The 17792-nt window shown below is 39.5% G+C and overlaps 2 protein-coding genes across 2 annotated transcripts; one reads left to right on the top strand and one right to left on the bottom strand.

Annotated features, from left to right (window-relative positions):
* Nucleotides 1–376: 376 nt before the first annotated feature.
* On the bottom strand, nt 377–7055 carry fbxo10 (F-box protein 10). The gene is made up of 11 exons (XM_058079641.1): nt 6837–7055; nt 5989–6597; nt 4810–5592; nt 4453–4602; nt 4086–4222; nt 3494–3564; nt 2867–3019; nt 2442–2792; nt 2054–2364; nt 845–1032; nt 377–761 (listed from the first exon to the last, which is right to left on the bottom strand). The coding sequence occupies exons 2-11, from the start codon at nt 6571–6573 to the stop codon at nt 581–583; spliced, it is 2910 nt and encodes a 969-aa protein (XP_057935624.1). The 5' UTR covers nt 6574–6597; nt 6837–7055; the 3' UTR covers nt 377–580.
* Nucleotides 7056–15028: 7973 nt separating this feature from the next.
* Nucleotides 15029–16479, top strand: cxcl8a (chemokine (C-X-C motif) ligand 8a). The gene is made up of 4 exons (XM_058079674.1): nt 15029–15641; nt 15726–15858; nt 15950–16036; nt 16190–16479. Exons 1-4 carry the CDS (start codon nt 15578–15580, stop codon nt 16200–16202), a joined length of 297 nt encoding a protein of 98 aa, XP_057935657.1. The 5' UTR covers nt 15029–15577; the 3' UTR covers nt 16203–16479.
* Nucleotides 16480–17792: the final 1313 nt, after the last annotated feature.

The following is a 17792-nucleotide window of genomic DNA, read 5'->3' on the forward strand; positions in this document are numbered from 1 at the left end:
CAAAATACAGGACTGGAGTTGCAACACAAGAAGCTTAATAGCCAGTCAACCAGAGATGTGGTTGCTCAATGTCAGGAAAAGACTGCCCCTTTTGACAGAGAATTGCCAGTCACACCCCTTGCTGAATAGCTATAACAAGATAGCAAGTAGCATAGTGACTACACTGTAGCATAAAGAAGCCTTTATTTACTGTGACACTGGAGTCTCAAAACTGCTGATGAATGCTGCACAAAAAACAAATCCCTGCAATATCTATAAAATGTCACTAGGTAACAGTATCAAACTGCATCATTTTAGTGATTAACTTGTTTGCATAATGGAATTTTTCAGTGTTACAGGAAACAGAGGTTGTACAAAAGTTTGAGCCTGGAACAGGTTGATACACTTATTTTATTTTATATGGAAAACTGTATGTTAAAATTAGAGGAACCAGAATCCTGTGTTTGTGCTTGACTTTGGAGGTCCAGGATATTTTTGGTGCAATATTATACAAATCTATCTTTGAGGCATGTTGAGGGCAGTGAGACGTCGATGTTCACTCTTGGCAAAGTCGCTATAAAGGTTCATGATTAAGTGCTTATCACAGGATAGAGCAGAACATGCTGCCGCTGTGGCAACCATTCTCCACTGTGGCGCTGATCCTGGTTGTCATAGAGATTCCTACTCGGGAGGGATACTGGGAGGAGGAGAGTCCTGAAGGTGGGCTGGACAGTGGACGAGGGGGTGGGTTTTCCAGAATCCAGGTGGGGACAGAGTTACAGCTGTGGAACAAAACCGAAAAAACCTGGATCAGTGCACATGCCGAGTTGAATACATCCCGGCACGTTGTCGGTTGCTTAGTTACCTGCTATTATGTCTTAAAATACTGTTGTTGCGTAACACACAGCTCTTGTTGCCAGGGTTCAAGTGTAAAAGAGTTTTTTGGCTTTCTGGGTGTCCCTGGAACAGCTGGTTATCAGATACCACTGCTTTTACTGATCCCAGCACAGCAATGCCACCACCCAGTGCTGGCTGTACACGGTTGTGAAGCACCTGTGGGTGAAAATGAAAAGGTGGCAAGTTAGAAAACGTATTATTTACAGTAAAAACAAGTGTGGGTACACCCCTCAGCAGTCAATACTGTAGAAAGATTGTATAGATGTACTAGCCATACAGTTATTGTTTACAGTAGCAAGATAATGATATCTTGTCTACAGTTAGGCATGCTAGTAGTAGTGTCATCACCTGGGGCTGCATGAGTGCTGCCAAAACTGGGGACCTGCAGTTATCAAGGGGAAACTTTAAAAAACCCCAAACTCCAAAAGTCTATTCAATTTATATTTAAAATTACAATAAATCCGAACAAAATTATAAAGCATGAGTGTCCAAACTTGATTGAAAAATCTTTCCCCAAACAAGCCTGATCTCGGCTTTGTTCTTGATGACAAAGCTATTATTAGCATGCATGACCTTTTTCTGCTTACATTAAGTTTTTTGCTAATTTTTCAATTTTTGCTGTTGCCCCCCCAACTTCTCATAGGTTTTTTGTTTTTATGACGTTATTATAACATTTACCCTAATTTTACTAAATTTTATTTTCCATAACATGACTTCAAAAACATTGCTATTTTCATTATTTAATAATTTTATTAATAGTAATATTTAATTAACAATATGACTTTATTCATATTTAGATTTAGTCTATTTTTGTAGAGGGTTAATTGAGCGCCTGTGGGGGAATCTTCATGTGGAATGAAGGTAGTGGAGCGCTGTTTAACATCCGCCAGTGATGTAGGCATGGAGGAATGGAAGAGAGATTCCAGTAACAACTTGTGCTGCTCCGATGAATTCCATGGCTAAGAGAATGGCGGTGCTCTCACTAAATATCGACACAACAATCCTATAGAAGCTGTATAGCTTACTACTCTAACCCCAATTTAAAACCAAATGTATTTGTATGGTGCTGTCCCTTGAAAAGATACAGTATACTGAAATGGTTGGTGGAATGTGAGGGGCATGTTCACTGTTGTGACATAATGTAAATCCATATTTTTAGATTTTTTTTTAGCCGTACCTTGACATCACCGCTTCCACACACTTGGATCCCATATCCGCTGTTTCCAACCACATCATTCTCCAGCATCTGTCCAATTCCAGTGAAGCTGACACCGTGGCCGTTGTTCTCATATATACCGTTACCTCGGAGCTCCACACGACAGTCTTTGTCCACTGTAACGCCCCCTCTGATATTTTCAAGAATGCAGTTGGTTACCAGGCGGGTGAGCTGATTGCTTTGCAGCACGGCAATACCGATGCCCCGGTTATGGTTGACAAGGTTGCTGAAAATGTTGAGTGGCTCACTGGTTTTCACATACAGCCCAACAGCTACACAAAAGCAGTAAAAAAAAAACAACATTATACTGGGGGTGCAAGATTGTTTACTTGTATATATGGTCAATTACCTCCATTGAAGCTCATACAGTTGCTCTCCACCAGCGCCACACTGATAGAGCGGTGTGCCGAGTGACGCTCATCCTCGCTGTCCATATCGCTCTCCCACGCAAAGAGTTCCCCCTCCTCATGTAGGTTTTCCTGCTCTTCTCTGCCATCTTCCTCTACTACGCCCCTCCTGTCACCGCTGTCTTCTCCATTGATCCCTTCGTGCCCTGGCCAGTTCCCGTCCCTGATCTCGATGTTCTCCGGGTCCTTCCTACAGAACACGGCCAGGCCGTACATGCAGTTGTGGGTGATGTAGTTTCCAATGAGCTGCGGGAGGCTAGATGACATAACCCACACGCCGCACCCTTTGTTACCTAATCACACATAAAGAAGATAGAAAATCTAACATCTGCTGACTTTACAGAAATTCATTCCAGAAATAACATACAGTAGACATGGTTTCCCTCGATGAGTCCACGGCCTCGTTCTCCCACAACAATGCCATCGGAGTAGCCCTGACAGATGTAGTTATTCCTCAGAATGGGGTCTCCCTCTCGGCGGATGTCCACACCTCCCCACTGATTCTCCTTGATGACATTCTCTGGATTAAAAAAAAAGTATGTGTTGAGTGTTTTTCGTTTGTTTAAGTGATATGTTCAACTAAGCCCAAAATGATTAATACTCCAGCGAGAGTATTACTTTCAAAGTTGTCTGATAGAATTCGCAATATTTCTAATTTTGATTATGCATTCATATATACTGTATTCACCCAATATAAGACGATGAGATGAATACAAGACACTCCCTACTTTCAAATCCGTTTTTAGAAAATGTATATCTTTAAAAGACAAAAAAATTATATTTCTTAGCTGATTCACAGTTGTTTGATGACTGCTTCATTGATCACCATGATTTTAAGGAACTTTTTTACATCTTTTGGTGGTATCCTGTGTTATTTTTATTCAGATGCAATCCCTTCAAGGAATAAAAACTCACCTTAACTCAAAAGTTGATCCTGGTATGAATAATTTTGGGCTTAAATGTAGATCAGAAAACATCGGAATGCGGGAGTCACCTGTTATCATCCCTCTTCCGTTCTCATTTATAGCGATCCCTGCTGCCTGCCCTTGGAAGATGTGATTCCCGCTAAGACAGAAAGTGAAATACAGGAATGAGGTAACTGAAGAAAGTAAAATTAGTTATTGTAGCTTTTGATTTATGATAAGACCTTTGGATTCAATTTTGATATGCTTTTCTTTGTTCTTTTGTTATAGTTTTATACGTATAACTATAGATATAAGTGGTCTACTGCTACTGATCACAGACTAAAAAGTTTGACATATTCTGACTAAATGAGATGTGACTATCTTTTGTAGACCACAATGGAAATTGGGACTTGTTGACAGAGGTGTGCCCATTTGCTCCCCAAACACTCTTGGGGTATCCTGGGACCAGATACAGAATCCCTTATTCTGACATCTACAATAATATAAGTAATCATAAACCTGATACTGCAAATTTGTATTTCTGGTCTTTTCATGCAAAATTTTCTTCATGCATTATTTGAATGAAGCACTGAAACGCATTCAAATGCCGCTTTAGTTAAATGGCGTATGATAGCAATTAAAATAAAAGAAATCTGGCATCATCTCAGGTGTTGCACCTACCAGACTACAGGATTCCCACTGAAGAGGATGTACACGCCTGCTTCTTTGTTGTTATAGATCCGGTTGCTTCGAAGTGAGCCCTTTCCATTGCCAAGCACAACAACGCCAGAGCGCAAGCCACTGTGTATTCTGTTACACTGAGGAATAAAACAAAAAAGAAGTTGGGTAATACAAGTGTAAAGCTGACTTTAAAAGTGTAATTTAATGTCTAGAGGATTCTAATAATGTTAAAAGCCGTATGTAGAAGGTCTTAGGCAGGTTTTCTATGCTCTAAATATGGAAATATTTAATTTATAAATAAGAAATCTTACTTATCACGGCTCGGTCTAGAACAAATTAACCACAAACGATTCGTATTGACAGTTACCACAATGATGGGGTTAGCGCCTTTCCTGATGTCCACCCCGGCCTCCCCGTTTGAGTGGATGTCATTTTCAGCAATGAGTCCCTGAGCCGACAGACGAAAGAACACGCCTGATGCTCGGCACTCGCACACCTCATTCCGCCGCATCACTATCTGTGAAAGAGGTTAACAGAAGAGATCAGGTAAGAAGAAACAGAAGCTTAGCCAATTGATCTGAGCTAATTCCATTAATGACCATAAATTGTAAAGTAAATGACCACACAGGCATTGCGGATCATTGTGACGTTCTGAGGTCAGTAAATATACTTTTAACAGAATCCTGTAACAAATTATGTTCAAGGTAAGATTGATTGTACTTACTATAGAGTTCTGGATGCATCTAACCCCATAGTTCAGACAACGGAAAACATTGTCCTCCAGTCGAGCTTGACCGTAGTTAGACAAATGGACTCCTCCCTTCCCCTCCCTGAAGAGACAACGGCGGATGATGCAGCCCAGAGTGGACGTCACAAACATCTGAGCCTCGGGGTCCCGCTCAAGTTCTTGCTGGATAGTGAGGGGTTCCGGAGTTGAACATGGGGGAATCGGGGAGGAGGCTGATGGCAAGGATCCATCTGGACGTGCCTTCAATAAGTGGGACAGGCCATGGTTGTCATATGGGATTTTGTAATCCAGTGTTAATGGGTTTTTAGTTCTTTCTCCATCCTTGCTCCCCTCCTCTTCACTGTCACTCCAGCTATCTTTAATCACTGTGCCCTGCCCTGGTCCTTCCACTCCGGTTTCCCTCTGCCAGTTCTCCATACGTATGTGCTCCTTTTTAACACCAGTATCAGAACCTGTGGAATTCCCTCTATGGGGGCTGATTTTAATAACCTCACACGGTGAGAATGTCCTAGCCAGGGCGGCCATATATTTACAAGCCCAGTTCTTTTCTGACACCGGCGGACCTTCCACAGTCACAGAAGCTGTGTCACTCCCTGAGAAATCACAGCTATCCAGTAAGCTGAGGGCCACGCCAAGCAAGTGCACCGAGCTGCCCTTTGAGAAGGAGCAAAAGCGAGCCTGGCAAGTCCCAGGCCCGCGGACTTGTAGCTGAGACCCCTCAAAGTTACAGTTGTCGATTTGGACATGACCCCATGATGTCTAAAGAAAACAAGAACAAAAAAAAAAAGACACATTAGACATACCCATACGACTGAGGTCTCGCTGACAGACGTGGAAACAAATCTTATTAGCATTAAAGCTACATAAACAAAACATGATTCATTAGAGCTTATTAAAAGTACTTTTAAAATATCTAAGGCTAGATTTCAGCAAACACATATCCAATCTTTGAGACTTTTTAAAAGTAAGTTGAAAATACTACATAATATAGAACCTTTAACAGAAGTGATGTGCAAGGATTTTCTTGCCCCCAAAATATAAGAAACCACTATTTTTAGCCAGATCATGCAAATGTACCTAACATTACAGCTAGTGACTGCATTGAATATGTCTGATGCGCCTGATGATAATTAATCCAAAAAAACAAATCCTCACCTTGTAGACCACAGTGGAGAACCAAGGTGGCATGAAGACCAGATTGCACAACCTGGCAGTTGGACACTGCTGCTCCAGGCACACCAGGACGGCCACTTCACCCAGTGTACCCAGTCCAACCAACTCCACAGGCACTTTCAGGGCTACCTCGGCCTGCTCCTCATACACCCCTGGATGGAGAACCAATCGATCATAAGGCCCCGCCACTCCAAGAGCTCCTCTCAGGGTCTCAAACTCAAACCCAGCTCCCACATGCCAAATCCTGCGGTCTTTCCTACGCCTAAATAAAAGCAAGCAGGCTGAGGACTGGTGCTCGGGTCCATTTTGAGTCCAGGTGCGGGTGGCCAGGGCGTGCTGCTTCAGGGCCTCCCTCCACGACGGGGGCTCCAAGTGAGGCTGACTGGGCCAGTTAGGGTGTCGGCACTCTGGGCAGCCGAGGCACAGCTGCCTCCAGCGGGTATTGTCCAGGGAGAGGACCAGCTCCCTCCAGGCGCGACATACCTGGCAGCAGCGACCCAGGTCGGCGAGAGGCAGGTATGCTAAAACAACCCTCCACAACTCCACTGGGAGGCTGCCCACCTCCATGACAGCAGGGCCGGGGTGGCACACCTGGAGACACACGCGTAAACAGGAAACCGTTAACTTCAAGACGGCGAGACAAATGGGCTGATATTACAACATAAAAACGTATTATGAATAATTCATATTGTTTAGACGGAAAGAAAAGACACTACCAGTGGATTATTTATCTGATGCTAATCGAGCGACTAAGCTAGCAAGCTAGTTAAAAGTCAACCGTGCTAACTAAAGTTAACATCATGGCACCGTTAGGAAAGTCTATCCTTTACCTTTTGTTTCACCGCCTAACCATATTTTGATGCAAATTATCGATTCAACATGCCGGAGCAAGCCGTTTCCGTGAGGACTTGAGTCCACGGATGCTTTCCAGAGTTGAAAACAAAGCAGGCAGGCTGTTGTTTATGCGCCATGCTAGCAGAGTTGAGAAGATAAGAATGAGTCCTCCTCCTCCTCCTCCTTGGAGAGTCGCTCTCCCTGGTTGAAGTGTCACAACACGGCGACAGCGTCATCTTCCGCTTTGTGATGTCCACCAAGCTCCTAAAATGCTATAGTACAGTATGTCGCTACAGTAAATGTGGTGCTATATTATTCTTGTGCTACTGTCAGAGATGCGAACATTCATCAAAGTTCATTGATGTATCTTGGTGTATCTAATGAGCATTTTTGTGCAAACAAAGTGGAAATACATTTGTTAGGTAAAATAAAACTACAATTTATCGAATACGTTTTTATAACTTAATAATTGGCGCGTTTATAAGAAGAAAAAACAGCCACATACTGTACTTATTGCGTAAAAATTATCACAGAAAAACCTACAATTGAGTTGGCATGTATTAAGTTACTACCAAATTATCCATTACTCAAATTATACTACAAGTAAGACTACTTCACTGTAACAAAAATGAATGCTGTATTTCATGACATAGTGTAGAATTATTATTAATTTGTAGAAATATAGCGGTATAGAAAATGGATGGATGAATAGATAGTAATGTGGTACATTTTCACACAGCTGAAATAAGGCACGAAATATGTTAAATATTAAATGAACACAAACCATAACACACCACCGTAAATGGAGTAAGTAAACATTAAAAATAATCATCTGAAATAATTATTTGCTTCACTTTTGCATACAATTGAGTTCTCTGCTGGACAAAATAATTATGTATTTCATGACATGCATCTTTTTACCAGGAGGTGGCGATGTTTCTCTACTATTGAGGCTTTAACTACTGCTATTGCTACGACGACTACTACTACTACTACTACTACTACTACAATATGATGAACAAGATCACATTATAATTAACTGAGACACTGTACACACTCCCACATTTTGTAAAACGTCAGAAGGAGGAAAGCAATAATGTTTATTCTTTCACAGGTTAATTAGTAACGTACTTCCTGGAAACTTGTCATTGATATAGTGGCTCATTAGGCTGACTTCCTTGTTGCCAGTATGAGAGTGAATGGCTATTTATCTGTACCTGCCCAGTAATTGACTAGCAATCCTGAAGAGAATAAGCTGTTGAGAATGCATGAATGAACGGAAAACACTATAAATCAATGAACCTTTTCCCCCATGGAACTGTTTCCCACCAGACTTGTGGTTTTTGGCGCTTTAATAAACTGTAGTGTATGAACTTGAACTCCAGAATTTCCGTAATTACTGTAAATGCTGTAATTATGTGCCAGGGTTTTTGTTTTAACTAAACCTCGAAAAAAGGTAGGCTGTTCAATGCAAGCAAGTGATAATTGAATCGGAAATGTAAAACCTTAGATTTGCCTTTGTGTTATGGGGGCTATATTGATTATATAAGTAGTTATTTACATGTACAGCTCTAGACATAAGAGATCACTGCAAAATTATCACTTTCTCCAAATTTACTATTTAGCTATAAGTTTTAGAATGAAAGAGTACAACCACTGACAAAATTACTCAAAAATTACATATAAAAATAAATTCCTGATCAAAATTTTAAAGACCAGTTGAAAAATTGCAAGAATTTACATTTTGCACTGTTGGATCTTAAGGATGTCACTACTTAACAACTTAGTGGTAACTTCTGACAAGAGGCTCTTTTTGAAAGTGGAAAACCACAGCATTTTGTATGACACCTCCCATCCAAAAAAGGCGAAAGTATGGGTACCGATAGCAGAAGAACGAGACTCATGTGCAAAATACACTAGAGTACCAGAGCGAGTCATTTTGTAATGTGTAATTAATGTACACAAAATTTACCACTTATCCTCACGAGGGTCGTGGGTGTGCCGGAGCCTATCCCAAGCCTATCGGGCGAGAGTAAGCTCTCGACTGGTCATACCTATGGACAATTTGGAGTCACCAATTAACCTAACTTTTTTTTAAATGTGGGAAGAAACCTGAGTACCCGGAGAACTCCACACAGAGATGGCAGAGGGTGGAATTGAATTTGGGTCTCCTGGCTGTATGGCCTGCTTACTAACCACTTTGTAGCTGTGACCCTTTCAATGTGTCACTTATTATTTCAGTCATAAAAAAAGCCTTGATACCCTCAAGTGCTGTGTATCCAAGTGACTCTCCACGAGTAGACTGAAAAGTATGTGCATATATAAGTTGTGTCAAGGCAGCAAACCTGTCTGGGCCCGATGTTTGACGTCAGGTGGAATGCAAGTTGGGCAGCCTCCTCTCCTCTCTGCATACCCCTACTCAAAGTCTGGAACTTGACTCCTCCTGCTGCTGTTTGCAAATCCCGAAAAGTTTGCAACATTTCCTGAAATCCCCTCCGGCTGATCATCAGTCTTTGTTGAGCGTGTCATGAATTCCTCATGTTTCCTCGCTCTGAATACAAATAATGATAAAAAAGTTGACACAATGCAGGTTTTTGTATATAGTATATGATTACAATAAGGTATATCAGTTCTCATGATGTACAGTAAATCTCACATATTAGTTTACCTCTTGCCTGTAAAGAAAAAAAAACGTGACTGAAGCATAAACAATGTGAGAACTGTGATTCATACCAGATTTTCCCAGCCTCAATCTCATAAACTCTGTTTATCTTCTTGAGGGCAGTATCGGCTTCTTATCATTGCACTAGGCAGATTATATTCACTAAAAAGGCAAACTGAATGTATGCTGTCAATGTAATTGTACAACTCAAAAACCCAAAACCCAAGTTGGACTTATATGCTGCCTGCTTATTGCACAGTGGAGTGTTTCGGTATGTAAAATTGGAGTATGCACTGCAGAGTTACTGTCAGCAATTAGCACTCTCAGCATCATCAAACATCAAAATCAAAAATGTACAGATTTGCACACAGAAAAAAATGCATCAGGATGTCTTAATTTTGTCCTCAGATAGATTTAGTGTATAGCTTTCATATTCAAGGACAATGGATATAAAAGCCACCAAATTAATACACACTATTTATAATAATGTAAGACAAGAGAGGAATCACTCAGAATGCCTGAATAGCTTCAGGTTCACAGTGTCAACCTGATAATTTAGACAAGAGTCAAATGTTGTGTAGTTAAAGGAAAAGTGCACTTTTTTGATATCCTTATGTGAGACATGAACACACGTCTTTCTCCTTTCTGTGCATTCTAAAGATATAAAAACAGCTAAAAAGAGGCAGGTAATTAATGCACATAGCGGTAAGCACCTATTGTGCCTACAAAGCCCGCAATTAAAACACCTCCAAAAAGCGCCAAGAACATTTTATATACATGCCGTGATCATGTAGTAACAGGCAATTTCATGAGAACGTACAGTATTTTGCCGTACTTTGGTCATTTTAAGCATTACCGGAACATTTTTCCTGGACGCATCGATTTCACATAACACCATAGAAATGTACGCTACCCCTTGCGTTCACTTTTCCAATTTAGTAGCAGGGGCGGCAGCTCTACTATGTGGCGCTGTGAGCGAGTGTGTGGTGAAGCTCGTCAGTGTGGTGTGGTGAGGTGTCACTACGCCAGAAAAGTAATTCCTCTGTGCGAGTACCAACACACATGATATACATGAAGTGCTGTTGCCGATTTTTTGAGATTTTTTCAGAAGGCTTTATAGTTATATTTAACAGTTGTGTCCCATTATCTTCATTCTTAGCTGTCTGTTTTTAGCTGTTTTTATATCTTTAGAAATTTATATCTTTAGTTTTTATATCACAGAATAATGATAGAAGTGTGTTCATGTTTCTCATAAGGATTGCGGCTGATGGACAAAATAAAAAAATGTCCAGTTTTCCTTTAAATATGTATTGTGCATCATAATGGTTCAAGAGAAAATATATAACATTGGTGTAAAATGTCATTTTGGCTGTGAAAGGTGTAATTTAAGAACATGCCACTTTTGTGGCGCCTCCAGCTGCATGCACACATGCTACTGTGAATAAATACTTTCTCCAAAAGCAGACTGCAGACTGCAGAAAATACTAAATATTAAGTGAAGGGAAGTGAAATCCTCACATTGGGCTGCATAACCAACAGTCAACTTATTGCATACTTAGGAATCACAAAAAAACCTTGCAGATCCTGATTACAATCTACATGTTTTTTTTGCCTCGGGGTAATTGATCAACATTTTTATTTCATCATCATTCCTGACATGCTAACACATGCAGAGGTACAGGAGAGGTCATATCAAACTCATTATTTAACTTCATGTGTAACAGTGCCAACTCAAGTACACTGCTGATGACAAATTGTAGGAATTTACATTTTGCACTGTTGGATCTTCAAAATGCAAAAAGAAGAAATGGGCAAACATTTTGAGTAAAGAATTTATTGCAAACTGCATTAAAGTGAAATATGCTGTTTATCAGTTGATCAAAGGTTGAAGACCTCAGACTTTAAAAGCAAAAATCTTGACAAAAATTATGTAATTTTCTGTCAGGTATTCACACTGGCATGGTTTCTTGATGGCAAAGGCAAAAAGCTTTCTCTCTTTGAATGCAAGGCCTCTTGCAGCAAACCATTGCTGCTATGGTTGGATGCATTATTAAAGATCCTGGGGGTTATGGAACAGAAATGTCAAGTGGTAGACCCCAAAAAATGTCACCAGCCCTGAGCTGAAGGACACGGGACCATCCTCTGCCCAAATTAATGTATTTGGACGCTATTTGGAATTTAGACAAGAGCGCCAAACATTGAAGTTGTGGAAGAAAAATGGAACAATGGCGCTTCAGGTTGAGAAGCGGGGTTGGGGGACAATGGCAGCTGGCTATTTGGAAATGTTGTAATGTGCATCCCTCATGACTGAAATCCCTCGTCTGTGTGGTAATGGCTGAATTTTTCAACAGGACACTGCTGCAGTTCCCAATACCCACAAGACAAAGGCTTTTTTCCAGTGGACTAGCGTCACTATTTTGGACCATCCTACGTGTTCCCCTGATCTAAATCAAATTGAGAACATTTGGAGATGGATGGCAAGTCATCAAGCATGCCTAAACTCCTAAAGGTCCAACAGTGCAAAATGCAGATACTCCTGATTTTTATCCATTTTCCAAATATATTGGATTATGTCTATGTTTTTGTACACTGTCTCAGTTATTGTGTGGTCAAACATTGCGCCTGACAAACTATTACGTTTGCCCGCGTATCATTCTGCGGAATTGAGTGGTCAACTGATTGTCCCAAACGTTGTGCTCGAACTAGCACACAAACATTACTCTCTAATTCCTGTAATTCTATTCAAGTGTTTTTAAACCATGAGCCATGTTTATGAGAGGAAGCCTCAATGAATTGATCTTGAGTAAGACATGTTTTCCAAATTTAAGTGCATTTCCGCTGCAGTTGGAAAGTTTTGGCTGAGGTCAATGGGAAGTTTTGGTATGTATCACGTTGCCAAATGGGATGTCACAACAACTGCAAGTGTGTGTCATTTATTGCTGAACTATGAAATGAACCATATGTTGCATATTTGTTCCTATCATGCGCACAATGCCAACTACACAATCGAAAAGTGTTAGAATGTGACTTGTTGCACTGAAGATATTACTAATTTAAGCTAATGAAAGACTCAATTTCCTTCCTCACTTACAGATTTCCTTTCTCACAGCACACTCAGTGAATAGAGGAAAAAAAGCACCAAATCCAGCACCTTGTAAAAGTTGCTCCATACTTCCTGCTGAAGCATGATAGATGACTCAATGACAGCAAGCTGACGTGTGCTTCAGATAGCCGAGTTTGCGTCAGTCCTCACATTTAGGAAGTGGTCCATTTGGCATGACTTCTATCGTGTCATCTAGAAATCACAACATTTAATGTCTTGTCATGCTTGGAGGCTTTTACTTTTTTGTGTCAGACGATCGTCATCATCGGTCATCACTTCCTATCCCGTTTTCATATGTGCATTGCCACATGCAAGCATGGTATATACATTGTTCATTGGGATTACACTTCAAATATTTAGACTAAAAATGGATTGCGGTTGCCCCTTAATAAAAAAAGGCAAAGACCCAGTCATGTAGGGTGCTTTGTTTCAGCACTTGATTCAGGAGAATGATACAGTACGGGGCAAATGGACTGGTTATTACATGGTCTATTGCAAATGTGTCGACAGAGGACCGAAGCACTGCAGGTTTTCTTTCCAACCAGTTTCTCCAGCAGGTGATTTAATTAACGAGCTCGTTCCCTCAAACCAAAGGAGGGTTAATCATTAAAATCACCTTCTTTAGTGACCGGCCGGAACGAAAACCTGCAACGTCTCGGCCCTCCATGGCATGACTTTGACACCCCTGGTATTGTATGATAATTGAGATGGTCTATGAAAAGCTGTGAAATATTTTTGCGGAAATTTTATACAAAACCTGTGGTTTGATTATTTCCATTTTCATTGTTAACTGTCATACACGTGTAAAAATAACTCTTATTGTTAAAATGTAAAAACAATAAATCACAGATGTAACATAAATTATGTCAGGTGCAGATTTGTATCTCACCTTTTAATTTGACCTTCTATATTGTCACACAAGCGTAAAAAGAAGTTAGCGGCTATTACTTGTAGCAGTGTAAAATGTTAAAATGACAACCGTAAGTCTGCATTACTTCCAAATGTATTTTTCTTCTTTTAAATACACTTTGTTGAGCCTTGTCTTTCTTTTGGAATAAAAAAAATCCACAAAAAAGCCAAATAAAAAGAAAACACTTTGATGTTGAGTTCTCTTGTGATTTCAAAATTCAGTTTTGTGTAACTTGACAGGCATATTTTACAAAATGTTAATTTAGTGTATATGTATCATGCTACAATAAAGGATAATCGTTTTGATAAGTTACATTTACAGCATGTTAATACAAAAAGACATCTTTGTGTTTATGGCTAAACGGTAATTGTGAATTTGATGCCTGCAACACGTTTCAAAGAAAGTAGGACAACTAAAGTGTGGGAAAATTGTGGCGGGCTCAAATAACACCTCTGCAAGGTTTAGCAGGGTTACAGATGAATTGTCAACCAGTTGTATTGGTATAAAAGAGTTTTTGACAAGCAGCAACAACAACAATGGATGGTTGAGATGCTCACTTCTTTGTGTGTCTTGTCTTTGTGCTGTCTCTGTTTTGAACATGCTTAAAAGGTACAAATTACATTTTTTGATATATAAGAACTAGGGCAGTCAATCGATAAAAAGATTTGATTGTGATGAATCGCATTTGTCTACAGTTAACTCACAATTAATCACATTTAATCGCAGATAGAAATAAGTTTTTATCTATAATAAGTAGATTTTATTTTATTTTATGTAAAAGGATATCAATTTCGGAACTATGGGCCATTATTTAAAACAATACAGTCAGCAAGCATATTTTTGTATTACTATTTTTCTTTATTATTCACATATTACTGCAGAATCTAATTCAAGTTAAATGGACGACAACATGATGTCAAAGTACTTGTTGTGAAAGGCATTAAGGAACTGGACACATAATGAAGATGATATCATCTAGGCGACAAGGAAATTAAAGACTTGACGCAGTTGGAAGTCAACAGCAATGCACAATAACAACTTCACAATGACGAGACAAATTCAACAATATGAGAAACACATTTAATTCATTGATTCTGATCAATAAGACGTTGCTTAATTTATATCCAAAAATGACTTATGAATTGTGTGATTCAGTCAACATGTTTACTCTAGTATTCATATATTTATTCTTATTTATTTTTCAATAGTTTCTTCCTTTTCCTTAATACAAAACTCCATTTTGTGTCTTTATATTTTTCAAGACCTTCCTTTGTTTTAACACAGAAGAAAATGTAAATGCAAGCAAGCAAACATATAAAAGTTATAGTGTGAAGGAAATATCAGTAATATACATGGAAAAGAGATATATAGGAGTCAATTATCTCTGCTTCTTCCGACTCCTTTTCAGAGGATCAGAATTGTGCAAATGTAAGCTTGTCATTGAGAAATATGATATGTTGAACAATAATGTATGATATTTATTTAATATTGTCATACACATGTACATCTCGATTTGTTGAAAGTTGTGACTACATCAGTATGAATATGAAATCATTTGCGAGTTGATCAATATGTACAGTACGTACGTATGACCGCGGTCTGAGCAACTTCAAAAATTCAAAAGCCGTAAAACGTATCATACATTCCTATCACATATGCCAGTGGATTACAAATATGTAGTCATTGTGTTTTCCAAATGATCATTCTTAATCGATGACAAATACTGATCGATGAGTGTATGTCATAAAGTTGACCTGTCAGGTTCTCAAACAGCCTCATTTGCTTCTTCACCGTGTAAATTCCCACTCGGCTGCCAAACAAACCCATCTTGCGCAACACCTGCATGTGAGGTGACTCATGCTTGCCTCCTATAAAAGACCAAGACTCTCCTCTTTAGCGCTAGATTCAAACAGCAGAGCTCCAAAGCAGCTGAGAAAAGGGGAAAAGCAAAGAGAGAAGGAAGTACGACAAGGCTCCACTGTTACTTCTTCAGCAAATCTACTGAAACACTGCTGCATTTTTTTAATACTTTGAGCTATTGTAGCATTTGTCTAACTGCAAAATGATGAGCAAAGTGATCCTCAGTGCTTTGGTTGTCCTCCTGGTCTCTGTAGCCATCAGTGAAGGTAAGGTTACTTACTTACTATATATTGTATTGTGTCTATGGAATTGTTGCATATTCAGACATGCTCATTTTTCACCCATCGCAGGAATGACTCTGAGAAGCTTGGGAGTGGAACTGCACTGCCGCTGCATCCAGACGGAGAGCAAACGCATCGGACGGCACATTGAGAAAGTGGAGCTCATTCCCGCCAACTCCCACTGCGAAGAGACAGAGATCATGTAAGAACTTCAAATCTTCTTGAATGTAACCTCAAAAGGATTGTCCATCCAAGTTATGCATGTTTCTGATGGCTTTTCTGCATCTTTGCAGTGCTACACTTAAAAGGACCGGTCAAGAGGTGTGCCTTGATCCTGAAGCTCCCTGGGTGAAGAGGGTCATTGAGAGAATCCTTGAGAAGTAAGTCTTCTTACTCCTTTTACCAATCAATATTCACACAATTACACCTTAAAAGAACTTAAAAAATAAAACAAGAGACAATTTGATTATGCATTTGTACCCTACAATTCATAAATGCAGAAGTTTAACAACAAACTTCTCTTCTCCCTGCAGCAAAAGACGCTGAGCTGAAACCTTGCAGAAAACGGGTCACGGGTTCTCTGAGTTTTTTACCGAAACTTGAAGAAATACCAAAAAAGTGTTGCTATAATCAAGAACAACTTAACTTATTTAAACAGTGGAGCGAATGAACAAGCTTACTTGACCAACCCGATGAAGCTATCAAAAGACACACTATATGTTTGTATCAAACATGTTATTTATTGTCAAGTACGCACTTGTTTGAATGTCACTCCTGTGCTGCTGTGTTGCAGCCACACTGACTGTTATGAACTGTTACTATTCTTGTTGCTTTAACTTATGTTTTAACATATTTAATAGTGTATTTATGAATGCATATTTATGAATCTGAATGCACTGTATTTTTCCACTTCAACCTGTTTGATTAATAATAAAAGAACATTTAAATACATTTATTATTAGTCTTTTTCCTCTGTTATCAGGTAACAAAAATTTCACCTTCTGAAATGACCAACCATATATTAACCATATAACACTGTGACTGCCCTCACAAGACTAATAATGCAAAATATAGGCTTTTTAACTAAATGAGGTTTTGATGCATTTGATGCAGTTCAACAATAATTAACATATTCTTAATTTAATACCTCCCTGACACCTCCATCTCCATTTTCTATACCACTTATCTTCCGCAAGGGTATGCTGGAACCTATCCCAGCTGACTTGGGGCGAGAGGCGGGTGTACACACTGAACTGGTCGTCAGCCAATCGCAGCTGTGTTATGATGTGGTTCCGAATTGTGCTGACATTTTATTCTTGACTATGCCATATTTATAAGTTACCGACCTAAGATGAATATGTTTTTTTCTGGAAACATTTTTGAAGAGGAAAAACACATTGCAAGAAGCACACAAAAATATATTTTTTAACATGTGCATTTGCTAATGCTGAATTGAGAATATGCAGAGATCCACTATACTATACTATATTGCTTACATCCACCAGGGGGCGAACTTGCAAGGTATCTCAGGGTGGCTCATAGACAGTGGTGTAAAAAAGTGTTTGCTACCATTCTGATTTCTTTTTTTTTTTTTGCATGTTTGTCACACTTAAGTGTTTCAGATCATCAAACAAATGTAAATATTAGTCAACACAACTGAACCCAAAATGTAAATTTAAATGAAACATGGGAGAAAAAAAACAATCCCATGCTACTGTACATAGTCCCCTAAACCTTTTAACTGGTTGGGACACTCATCTTTGCAGAATTGTTGTCATTCAGCCACACAGGAGGGTTCCTTTTTAGCATGATCCAGCTTTTTGAGGTCACGCTGTAGCATCTCAATAGGATTCGGGTTAGGACTTTGACTATAGGCCACTCCAAAGTCTTCTTTTTTTCAGCCTTTGAGAGGTAGACTTGCTGGTGTGTTTTGGATCATTGTCTTGCTGCACAACCCGAGTTTGTCACATTGTCCTTCGGGATTTTTTTGGTAGACAGCAGAATTCATTAGTCTTCTGCAGGTCCAAAAGCACCTTCCAAAAAGTTCAAGCGTTTGTCTCATTAGACCACTGAGTATTTTCCCAAAGTTCTTGGGGATGATCTAAATGTTTTTTGACAAAATTGAGGCAAGCCTTA

Source organism: Doryrhamphus excisus, chromosome 1 (genome assembly GCF_030265055.1).
Source record: "Doryrhamphus excisus isolate RoL2022-K1 chromosome 1, RoL_Dexc_1.0, whole genome shotgun sequence".
Lineage (NCBI taxonomy): Eukaryota > Metazoa > Chordata > Actinopteri > Syngnathiformes > Syngnathidae > Doryrhamphus > Doryrhamphus excisus.